The sequence below is a fragment of the Hippopotamus amphibius genome, chromosome 2 (assembly GCF_030028045.1).
Source record: "Hippopotamus amphibius kiboko isolate mHipAmp2 chromosome 2, mHipAmp2.hap2, whole genome shotgun sequence".
Taxonomy (NCBI): domain Eukaryota; kingdom Metazoa; phylum Chordata; class Mammalia; order Artiodactyla; family Hippopotamidae; genus Hippopotamus; species Hippopotamus amphibius.
Genome location: NC_080187.1, coordinates 175,805,027 through 175,817,514, shown reverse-complemented (window position 1 = coordinate 175,817,514; position 12,488 = coordinate 175,805,027). Strand labels below are relative to the sequence as shown.

The window sequence follows — 12,488 nt, the reverse complement described above, 5'->3', positions numbered from 1 at the left end:
ATGACAAGGAAGAAAGCAAAATTGGAGTATCTCTCCCATGTAGAGATCCTGACCCCTGCAGGGAGGCCAGAAGCCTCAAGCCAGGCAAGGGCTAGGCAGAGCTTAAGGGGAACATTTGGGTTCAAGTTTGCCACATTTAACCGGTCAAATGAGGAACTGTCATTTGTGGACAATGTAAGTGATGGCTTCGGGTAATGCCATCAGAGCTAATTTCCTAAGGACAAAGGATGTTCGACAGCCCAGAACTGTTCTGTATTCCTTGGATCTCTGTTCCAAGGCTACTGTGTGTCCCTGGTCTGAGATCTATTCCAGGCTCTGAAATCTCCTAGGTACTAGAAAAGTGAGGGAAAACCAAGATTAACAGGGCATGCTACCTGACACATCAGAAACTAGACGGTGGGATCAAGAAACAGGCTTTCCAAAAGGCAAGGGAATAGCCATGGAGATAGAATCACTCAGCATGAAGTATGTTGAGTGACGTCCACAATGAGGTTGGTGGTTTTGCAAGGTCAAGTTATCTAGATGGATATTCCCCAGTCCTTCTCCTCATGCCTCCTCTGAACTTTTCACTGAAGTCTGAGACACATGCAACTGTGGTGCTTCAGGAAAGGTGGCTTCAGTGCTTCCAGAGGCAGCCTTTTTGTGATCACCCAGGCATGTTATCCATGATGAACTCAAGGGAAAGACAGAGAAATCCAAATCTTTTAATACCAAATCCTCCTTTGCCCAAAGGCACGAGTTACTATAAGAGCTCAATCCCTCTCAGGGAGGTGATGCCCTTTACCGCGCTTAACTGACATCTGTCTCCCAGAACACCGGTCTGCTCTCCTGCCTCTTTCTATCTTCTCTGGGATGGAGATGAGGGACATGTGATTACTGCTCACTTCATGACGGGGAATTGACATGGGAGAGGATAAGCAAGCAGTGAGAAAGGGTCACTGGGAGTTCCTACCTCGGCACTATACTCTGAATACAAAAGTATCAAAGCTTCATTTTCTTTGAACTGCACTTTCGACTTCTCCATTCATCTGATTAGTGTCCCTATTTTCTTGATATTTTACCTGAAGTAACTTTGGTGGCTCTCTTCATAAACTCAACATAAACTCAAAAGGAGAATTCACTTGAAATGTTCCCTTAGTGCTGCCTGAGGATTTCTGTGGAAAGGCCACCAAACTTGGAGGCAGAAAACCTGGACTGCAGTCACAACTCTGGCACGTTTACCTCTGTGACCTCAGGCAAGTTACTTAGCTTCTTTGACATGCAACTGTCTCACGAGTAGAATAAAGATAGTAATATGGGTTCATGTACATCACATGGCTAAGGATCAAAAAATAACTTATGTTCAGGTTTTTTTGATGTTTGTATCACCACCATTTTTCTCTTCCAATTTCCTCCCTAATGAGACAAGTAAATTTGCTGCCTGGTCTTAGAAGTAGCTCATTCGTAGCTGAAGGCTCCCCTAAAAAAACACTTAAAAACCTGAACTAATCATCCCCAGCAGGAGGACTGGGAAGTGTCACCAGGTTCTCTGCTGGCGTCTCTTGCGAGTTGCAGGCTCTCCTTGCTGTTCTCTCTCTGTTTCTGCCTCCACTGGTTCTCTGTCTGCAGGGAGGTACATCTGAATGAACACAACTTGAGTTCCCTACTTGGTAAATGTCTCCTTTATATTATAGTCAAAGAACTGGTTCTCCAATATGTCCCAGAACTCCTCAGGGTATTGTGTGTACCAGATGACCCAGACCTGCGATTGTCAGCTTTGTAGAATTTGACACTTCTCACCATTCCCTAGTTTTCCTAGAAGAGGTGCCAACGATAGAAAGACCTCTGTTCCCTCCACTCTCCTCTCTCTCTTCTGCTGACCTTGATGAGCCTTGGCTTGAGGCGCTGGGCACAGAGTGCCCCTGATTGCACAGTAGCACACAGCTCCTATTGCCCAACATCTCCTGCCGCATCCCATTCTGCTCCTCGGCCCCAGGACTGCACCTTTTCACATCATGCTCCTGTGATAAAGACTTGTCTTGGACCCTGACAGCAGTGCCCAAGGAAACAGAGGCACTGTGCCTCCAGGGCACAGATCCTGTGCTGCCAGCTGATGCATTTGGACACTTCACCACACTATAGCTTCTGCAGCTTCAGCTGGATGTAATCAGGATTACATCTGTAGCATTTCAAGGGTTGGACCAGCTGTAGCTGTAGCACATTTCCTTTGAGCATTTTGCTCCCTGTTGCCTGAGCCTGCTCCTCCCTCCAGATGTCCTGGTGCCCCTCAGATTTCTCCACCAACACCCTTTCCTTCCATGGCTACCGCCTGAATTACAGCCAGAACATCCAGTGTCCATCAGTCTGAGGCACGGCTGTCTGATGGAGCTGCAGAAATTGCGTGGGCTTTTCCCACACCTTGTCCCTGGTACAACTCCTACAATCATGCAAGCCCATGGACTTGCTTCCTCGAGGTGCTGGATCACCTGCAGCTGAGCCATCTGGGTGGCAGAGTTCTGCATGACCTCCAGCTCCATTCCCTGAGGTTGGATGGCACCCCGCTAAGTGCATTAGACCTCCTAGGCTCAGGAGTGCTCCATCTAGACTCCATCTCCTTTGTGGGGACAGGTTCAGAAAAACTGCCCAGGAATAATGTGATTGGCTATTTTGAACTTCATGCACTTGACCTTGGGAAGAACAAAGTCCAGATCATAGAGGACAGGGATCTCCTAAGCTCTTGTTCCCTGGAACTCCTCAGACTTCATGCCAATGGCCTGTATTCACTTCCCTCCAGGTTCCTGAGTGCCTGCCCCAGCTTCTAAGGCTCAATCTGTCAATGAATAAACTGGGCCCAACCATAGTGCTGCCACAGGGCTGGTCAGCTCAAGCTTGAGAGTGCTAGATCTGTCCCACAGTGAGCTCTGTGTTCTGCCCTCTGGGGCCTCTCCTCTCTCCCTCAACTCCAGGAGCCGCAACTGAGTGGTAGCAACATCTCCAACTTATCCAGCAAGATCCTAGAGGGACTGAGGAGGCTGAAGAACCTGGACCTGAGTCGGAACTAAATTAAGGTGCTTAGGCCAGGCTGGCTCTCCTCCCTTCCTGCCCTCACCTCTCTGAAACTCCTGGGTACCTGCCTACAGCATATCTCAGGCAGGCAGCTCCAGGGTTGTCAGAAGCTGAGCCACCTGCCGCTGGGTCCTCCTAAGATGTGGGAGATCTATCCTCCTTGGCCTCTAGCACTGCTCAGCTTGGAGGTCTGGGCATAACTTTAAAGCAAGTTTAGAGTTTCCAATGGAGACCCCTTCTTATTCATGGAGAATCTCACCTTGCAAACTTCCTAGATGTGGCCGCATCCATACAACACCACCGTCCACTTCCCTTCCCTGCGTCACCTTCTCTGCAGCCCCTCCATTTTCTCTAGCTATCAATCCCAGAGATTCTTCCCACAGCTTCCAGTCCTGGAGCACTTGCACTTCTGCTCTGATCATGAGGGTATGGAAGATCTGCATCTATCTGGGATGCCCAGGCTGCGAGTGCTGGGGCTAGGGGACCTGGATGTGCTCTATGGGCCAAGCTCAGTGAAGCTGGGGATACTACTGGGGAGCTGCCTCAGTTACAGGTGCTGGCACTGGGCAACCTGAACCTCGGGAAACGCTCCACCTCCAGCTTCAGAGGCTTGGGCCTCCTTCAGCTGCTGCTGCTCAACTCCGAATGGAATCTGGGCATGGACAGCAGCCTCCAGGGACGAATCCCTCACATGCCTCAGTATGTGTATTTCTCAGAGATCACCTTCACTTGCCAGAGTGAAAGTTTTGGGTGGGGCCTTGGGCAACACGGGCCCCAAACACTTTTGCGTGGTCTAGAGAAATCCATCTGCGGGGCCAGCACCTCTGACTATGCCACTGCTCTCCTTCCTTTCTGGCCACTGCCCACATGATCCTAATTTCATGACTTTGTAACCAGCTTCACTCTGGTGTCACTGCTGATCTCCCTTGCCTTGCTTGGCTGTCCTAAATTGTCCTGGCTTCACCACTTCTGGACCCTATTTCATGCCTGGTGGGAGAAATTTGTTTGGCGGCACCCCAGAAGCCAATTCCAATATGATGCCTTTATATCCTGTTGCGGGCAGGACGGAGCCTGGGTGCTGGAAGAACTGGTTCCGCCCTGGAGAAGCCTTTTCCAGATGATGAGGGTCTGAGGCTATACCTGCCTGAGAGGGACTGTGGGATTGGGCAGAACAGGATGGCCACTAGCATGGAAAGCAGCAGAGCCACCCTCTGTGTGCTCAGCTGTCAGGCCCTGGAAAGTCACTGGTGCAATCCTGAGTTAAGACTCACCACCTACTGCTTGGTGGCCAAGCCTGGGACTGCTCACCTACTGCTGCTATTTCTGGAACCCGTTGATTGGCGGCAGCTGCACAGCTACTACCACCTTGCCCAGTAGCTGCAGAAAGAAGACTACTTCGATTTGTCCCAGGGGAGGGTTGAGCGGGATGCCTTCTGTGAGCAACTGCACAAGAGGCTAAGGAAAGCTGCGCAAGAGAGGGAGGTTTAGGGGCTGTGAACAAGAGCTTCAGCCATGCAGGAATAACTCTCAGCAAGGGCCTTTATGCCATCAGGTCACTGGAGGACACCATCAGAAAGGCAGTCTGTAGGCAATGCTTAGTTCAAGCCCAGTTTCCACACTAAAAATGACAGAAGAACAAACCAAATCCCAATGAGATAACACATTAGAAAGCACTTGAAGACAAGGTATTCATTGAGAAAACAGTTCTGATACCTGCTAGTCCTCTCCACACAAGGCATCCTGTTGATTGAGGAAGAATATACAAAACATGCTTACACAATCACAGCTGCATTTTTCATAATAAATTCATTCTGCCTGATGAAAGGAATGTTTTACTTGTGTCATTAAAAAAAATCAACTTTATTCTGGCAGAATGGAGCAAGAATCAATGAGCTATTTGTCAGTGTTCGGAAACTAGACTGAAATAATGTTTGTAATTCACCAAAACTCTCAAAATTCAGTTTCCCTAACTCACAAGGCTCTCACAATAACAGTATTAAATGGGTGAGAACAAGAGCTTGGATCTGATACTACACATGGAAAGTTTAAGCTCTTAAAGGTTAAAGGACTTAGCTTGCTACAAAGTTAAAATAGGCAAACATATTAAAAATACACAGAGATATGATCTATTCCCAAAAAGTTTTTCTAAAGAAAAAAGTCCCAGAGTCCCAGAAAATTGCATAAAGTTAAATGTACCCCCAAAGAGAAGGGTAGTTTAAAGTACATGGATTAAAATGGAATATCATGCACCCATTAAAAATCATGCTTCAAGGAATATTTAGTTCTCTGGGAAAATACACATGACATAATACTAAACAAAAATATTGACAAACTGCCTGTACTATAATTCAAATATTTTAGAAATTGCAAATGTACCTAATACATGAAATATGTAGAAAGAGAGAAAAGATTAGAAATGTAAAACCAGAAATGGCCCTAGAAATGGGATTGTGGATGATTTAAACTTCTTATATATTTCAGTTTTATTCATTTTTTTTTCTGAAATCAGCACATTACTTTCAAAATAATAAAAATAAAATAATTCTATTCAAAAGTAGCAGCCTTTAGGGTAGACCAGTTTAAGTGATTCTCTATTATGGTGACACAGTGGGAGCTTTAGAAAAAGCATGAATGCTGAAATCTAGATAAATGGAAGAAACAGAGTGAAAAGCTATCACAAACAAGCTATATCAAAGACCACCAGTCATATAACTGAGCCAAAGATGCCTTCTGTGTGTTGGTTCCTAGTATGTTGTTTACTTCCTCACAGCAGGTTGCATCCTGTTCCCTCAAAAATCCACCAGGGCCAAAAGTTTTACATATCCGACTGTTTCATATAGAGTCCAAACGAGCAGATTTTTAGCTACTGAGAGCCTGTCTGCTTTGCATATCCCAGGACACTGTGCCCCACCTCTGCTGGCCACAGATGAGATAAAGGTCCCAAGCTACTGCTGCCCTGTGGAACTCTGACACAGAGAGTCCTCTCCCTCTTCCACATCACCTAGACAAGTAAGCCTTCTCTCTGTTCTCCCTTTCTCCTAGGACTTCCTCAGTTCTCCACCCCTTCTTCATGGCCCCCAGGTCTATAGCCTCAGGAAGGTCTCCTGCTGTGAGGGATTTCCCCTGAGTGCAAATCTCTCAAAGCAGAGTCATCAGATAAACCGCGTGTGTGTACTGCCACCTCGGGGTCATATCTCTTTCCTTGTTCAGACCTGAAGTTCCCTGAACCCCCAACACAATACTTGCAGAACTGTCTCTGACCAAACTTAGGAACCGCTAGTTTTGGCTCAGAGAGCAAAACAGTTCCAGACACATTTTTCAGAAAAAAATGCATTTCTTCAGTTAGTGGAATTAGACTGTTGGCAGTCCCATACATAACTCTGGGACTTTGCTGACCAACTTACAGTCCAGAGTTCTCTTTTCTCTTCCCTTGTTGGCTGTCAACTGACAACCATTAGAATATACCATTATTTTTATCAATGAAAATGAAAACCACAAGTTCTCATTAACTTTAATATTTCATATTATACTTTTTTATGTCATTGATACTACCCAGATAGATTTTCTTTTCTCTTTCCTTTTTCTTTTTTTGACACATCTTAAATGCATATAATCAAATTTCAATAGTGAAAGAAATTTTCTTTTGATGCTTAAATCCCTTCTACCACTTTCCCAGTTTTTATCTGAGGAAATTCATGACAGAAAGTAGTCTTCTGAAGCAGCTTGTTTCATCACTGGATAGGATTCTGTTACAAAGTTATTCTCCACATTGAATCACAATGTATCTCACTATAGCTTTAATGACGATTTTTAATTCTGTACTTTGAGGAATAAATGGGGCAGATTGAATTGCTCTATTAAATGATCATCGCTCCTCTGTCCAAATGGAATCCTTTGCTCTCCAGTTTAAAATTCCAGTTCCTTCCACTGTTACTCATTTGTCATACTTCTAAGGCCCTCTAAGCTACTCTCCTCCAAATAAACTGCACTTTGCCCATGGTCGTATAAAATTATGAGACCCAGCACTTATGAAGGGCTCTATATCTGATATCTATAGATAGAATCAAACAGGATTAGATCATTACCTTCATTTGAATATTTTAAAGTCATGTTACTAGTTGTGGCAATCGTAATGTTGATTTAAATGTTTACTTTTCTCTGGCTGAAGTGAGACTGTAAGGACAAATCACAAAACAAGTGGAGCAACAGTTTACAGTCAAGTACACATGAAACGCTTCTACTGATCCAAAAATCTCAACATTACCACAGCATATGTGAGGCTGGTATGAGTGTAGAATTGTGGAAAGAAGATTTTTTTTTTTTTTTAATTTTATTTTATTTTTTTGGGGGTACACCAGTTTCAATCAACTGTTTGTATACACATATCCCCATATTCCCTCCCTTCCTTGACGCCCCCCGCCTCGAGTCCCCCCCACCCTCCCTGCCCCAGTCCTCTAAGGCATCTTCCATCCTCGAGTTGGACTCCCTTTGTTATACAACAACTTCCCACTGACTATTTTACAGTTGGTAGTATATATATGTCTGTGCTACTCTCTCGCTTCTTCTCAGTTTCCCCTTCACCCCCCGCCCCCTCCCATACCTCGAGTTCTCCAGTCCATTCTCTGTATCTGCTTCCTTGTTCTTGTCACTGAGTTCATCAGTACCATTTTTAGATGTGGAAAGAAGATTTTGAAGGGTTTTGTAAATTCTTTCTAGCAACTAACTTCTGTTTTACATTCTTTGGCTTTGTAAAACCCTTGCTCTTAACGTTCTCATTCCTAAACCCAGTATCATCTCTATTTTGGGGAAAACATAGCTACATTACTATAATATATATACAGACGCTGCTGGTTATATTTAATATTCTGATCCAAGGCTTAATGCCAAATTATTCTTCAACTTGGACCTCAGGCCCCATTATCTTTCCCTTTTCCACTAAAGGTTGAACCAATACTTTCTGAGATCTGGCCAAAACGTTCTCATTGTTATCCCTAGATGAGGCCACTGGGAGAAGTTGGGTGATCCAAGGAGGGTCAGATGCAATCTTGGCATATTTATTCAAAAGTGTGTGGGGAATAGGAGCTCAGTGGTGAGACCTGACTGCATATGGAGTGCTCTGGGTCACCTCCCTTCCTAGGTGGGCTGTTGAGGACAAAAAAGCCACATTTCAGAATGTGTTTGCTACATAATCTCCTTTAGAGACAGGGGCATAATTGGTTCTTCTCAAATCCGCAAAGACCACAGGGCCCTTTACAATCCCATGTAACTACCTTTTCAAGCAGATTAAACAATATAGTCATTGTGTGGGCTTCAGATAATTGCGAACTTGATCATATTACCTTCCAACACTCACCCTCCGCCCCATTAAAGAGCCATCTAAGATACGTGGATGTTGGGCCCCCTGTCTGACTTTGCTGTGCATTTTCTTCTGCTGAAATGAGAGAACAAGCAGACTGAGCCTGACTGTATACTCCAGGAGAAAGAAAACTAAATTTGGACATCTTGCATATACCAGATCCTATAATTCTCACACAAACAGTTCAGGTAAGGTACAGCTCAAATTTTGTTTATAATATCTTTTTCATTTTCCTCTAACCCTGTGTTGTAGTTTCTCCATATGAAAATGTACATTAGAATAGCTTCCACATAACTGCTTAGATTCTCAACTGTATAACATTGCCTCTAGCATCAAAACTGGTTTAATTTATGTTAGGTTATATGTTATTATTTACAAATATATAAGTAAATATATTTAAGATAAATAGTATTTTACTTAAATTGAGACGTTAACTGAATCACAAAACCACATGGGCCAAGAATAAATTGTGGAATGACAACTTTATTCTATATCTTATTACTTATTCAAGTCACATATAAAAGATATCCTGACACTGAATATGGGGCAGAAGAAGATATCAGGCAATGAGAGAAGAACAGTTTTCAATTAAAGTAACTTGGCTAATCACAAAGGGAAAAAATGTCAGTTACGAACTATTAACACATTTTCTTTAAGAGGGAGAAATCTAAAACAGTTCACTGATCTATTTAAAAAACCATTCAATTAAAATGTTTGTAATTAGATACAGAGACTGAGAGAATAGATAGCAAAAAACAGTGTGTATGTATACACACAAACACACACAGACACACACACAAACACCCTTAGAGCATGATTATAACTTAGCAACAATAAGAAAGCACAGAGCACCAAGCTGAGTGGATGAAGGGGACATAAAGAAAGACAAAGTGATTCAAGGCTGTCTCCCCATACAAAGGTTTTTGCTTTGCTTTTGTTTTTAGTAAACTGGAGATTCCAGTCCTTGTAGTATTTTTTAATTTTTTCCCTGACTACAAACAACTGTTCTCCTAATCGGTTACTAGTAGGGCATGTTCATTGATTGAGACAACAAATATTAAATAACTATTCCTAATGTATCTTGAACACTGTCCTAGATTCTGGGAATACATGAGCAAGTAAATTTATGTCCTCTTACATTCAGATGGTTGCAACAGAAAATACTAAGTTTATAATAGAATGCCAGGTAGTGATATGTGCTTTGTAAAAAACTAAAGCAGAATTGGGAAACAGTGTAGAAAAGGGAGGCTAAATTAAGAAAGGCTTCTCTGCGTCGTTGATTTTTACCAGAAATCTGAGTGAACTAATAAATTGAGGCATGTGAATATTGGCAAGGAGGAGTGAGGGACATCCCAGGCCTTGATACCAGCCACACTTGGCATCATCAAGCAGCTGCGTGGCTGGAATGGGGTCAATAGAGGGAAGGGTGGTAGAAAATGAGGGCATGGAGGAAGGTCTCATTTGCCTTACAGACTGTGGAAAGAAATCTGGACTTTACTGTAAGTGTGTTTACAAGATTGAGAGCGAATAGTTGACATGATCAGATTTGTTTAAAACTGTCTTGTTTTGTTTCGTTTTGTTTTAAAAACTATGTTTTGAACAGGGGACCTAGAGGGTTTGTTGATAGTTTGGATGTGGAGTACTGAGAGGGGTGGTAAGGATGTGGCCAAAATTTGTGGCCTGAGCAAATGAGCAAATGGAAGTGACATTGGGTGACATGGCAAAGAAGTAAGGACCAGCCAGTTTCGGCGAGAAGAACCAAAAGATTCGTCATGGGCTTCTTGTGTTTTAATTACATTCAGTAGCATATGGAGATGTTGAGTAAGAAATTGGGTAAGTAAGTCCAGGTTGCAGAAGAGACTTCACAGCTAGGGAGAGAAAATATGGCTTCATCCCACACTAATGTTTTTTATGTCAAGGGGCTGGCTGACAGGTCGCTTATAGAGTGAGCATAACTGGAAAAGGAAAAATATCAAGGACTAGGTCCTAAAAAAAATCATTTCTAGGTCAAGGCACCAGGAGAAACTAACATAGAAGCCTCAGATAATATATATAGAGAGAGAATAATGAGAATGAATAGATTGCACAGATCTTCAATTAATGTAATTCAAATCTCAAAGTGCTTTAGTGATATATACCACTGTAGTTATTTCTGCTTTATGGGGCAATATATATATAGAGAGAGAGTACCATCATGAGGTATTTTCCCACAAGTGACAAATTTCAACTGAGGACTGAAACTTGTGTCCTCAGCTGAGGGTAAATTTCAGTTAAAAGAGAATCATGTTAGTTTGTAGTCTGAACCTCATTCATGTATAACAATTTCATTTAAAATGTTTATTCAAGGTGACAATGCATGACTGTTACTCCTCTTAAGCAAGAAATCCTTGACTACAAAGAGGACCAAGTTAAAAATAAAGAGTGCTTTGGAGAATTGTGCACATGTCACTAAACACTGAGCAAAATTAACAATGCAAATTGTGGAATCTTTTTCACAGAGACCTTTAACAATAAGAGGGAACATGAACTTAATAACTGGCCTTGCTGTAAGCAGTCATTGATAAAATGTTGTTTTCCTTTTCTCTTCTCCAACATTCCTAATACTACATAAACAGACACCTCATCTAAAACTATTCATGTGCTATTACTAAAGATTACAGTAATAAACAAACTCTTGCTTTATGGCTGTACATTCTCACAGTATTTTCTTCTCTTGATTTGCACAGAGCATGAACTGTACAGTTAACCTTGTTGTGTTCTTATATAGGTTTGGCCCAGGTGGATGTTTCTGAATCAAGTTGAAAGCCTCTGAATGGTAAGGAGCATCTACCTTGGTTTACCTGGTGCTGAGGACACTATACAAAGGCAGGTGTTTAATGGACCGTGATGGGCATGGTGACCATGATGATAAGTCTGTCATAAGCACCCACACCTCCAAGTCCTTGTTTCCTCTCAGTATCACACTGGGGCAAAAAATGCTGGAAACCTTTAGGTAATATAAAATTATGCTGCTCATTGAATTGTAAAAACGTTCAGAGAACATCTTAAAGAGAAAACTTCTGTACAGTTATTTGAAAGACAATGATATCTTGTTGTTGCAGTTTTAGGGGAAAAAAAAATGAAAAACCCAGGAGGGAATAACCACTCTGATCCTGTGAGTGAATTCATTCTCCTTGGATTCCCTTGTACCTGGGAGGTTCAGATCTTCCTCTTCTCCCTCTTCTCTGTGATCTATGTGTTGACACTGATTGGAAACCTGTGCATTATCTGTGCAGTGTGTTGGGACCACTATCTCCACACCCCCATGTACATCCTGCTGGCCAATTTTTCCTTCCTGGAGATGTGGTACGTCACTTCTACAGTCCCCTGTATGCTAGTCAACTTTCTGTCTGAGACCAAGACCATCTCCTTCTCTGGCTGCTTCCTCCAATTCTACTTCTTCTTCTCCATGGTTGGCACTGAGACCTTCTTCTTGTCTGCCATGGCATTTGACAGGTACCTTGCCATCTGCAGGCCCCTTCACTACCCTGCTGTCATGACAGTGCAGCGCTGCGTCAGAATGGGAGTCTGCTGCTGGGTGTGTGGCTTCTTGTACTTCCTCTTGCCTATTTACCTAATCTCTCAGCTTCCGTTTTATTGTCTCAATAAGATTGATCACTTCCTGTGTGACCCAGGACCCCTTATAAAGCTGTCCTGTGTGCCAGCTCCTGTCACTGAGATCATCTGTGCCACCTATAACTCAGTCATCATTTTCTCTACCTTTCTCTTTATTTTCAGCTCCTACACCCTGGTGATCAGAGCTGTGCTTAGGGTCCCCTCAGCAGAAGGCCGGCGTAAGGCTTTCTCTACGTGTGGCTCCCATCTGGCCGTAGTGTCCCTGTTCTATGGCTCTATTATGATTGTATATGTGAGCCCAACAGGAGGCAATTCAGCAGAGATTCAGAAATATGTGACTCTGACCTATATTGTGTTAACTCCATTATTCAACCCCTTGATCTATGGTCTCCGGAATAAGGAGATGAAGGCGGCACTGAGAAAATTATTTAAAACTGTGAGATTTAGGCAAAGGCATGAAAGAAATCTTTAA

General features: G+C 43.0%; 1 protein-coding gene and 1 pseudogene across 1 annotated transcript; both read left to right on the top strand.

Annotated features, from left to right (window-relative positions):
• On the top strand, positions 1 to 4,533 carry LOC130844664 (toll-like receptor 11; annotated as a pseudogene).
• A 6,986-nt stretch (positions 4,534 to 11,519) lies between these two features.
• Positions 11,520 to 12,488, top strand: LOC130844663 (olfactory receptor 11H4-like). The gene has a single exon (XM_057720780.1). The coding sequence runs from the start codon at positions 11,520 to 11,522 to the stop codon at positions 12,486 to 12,488; it is 969 nt and encodes a 322-aa protein (XP_057576763.1).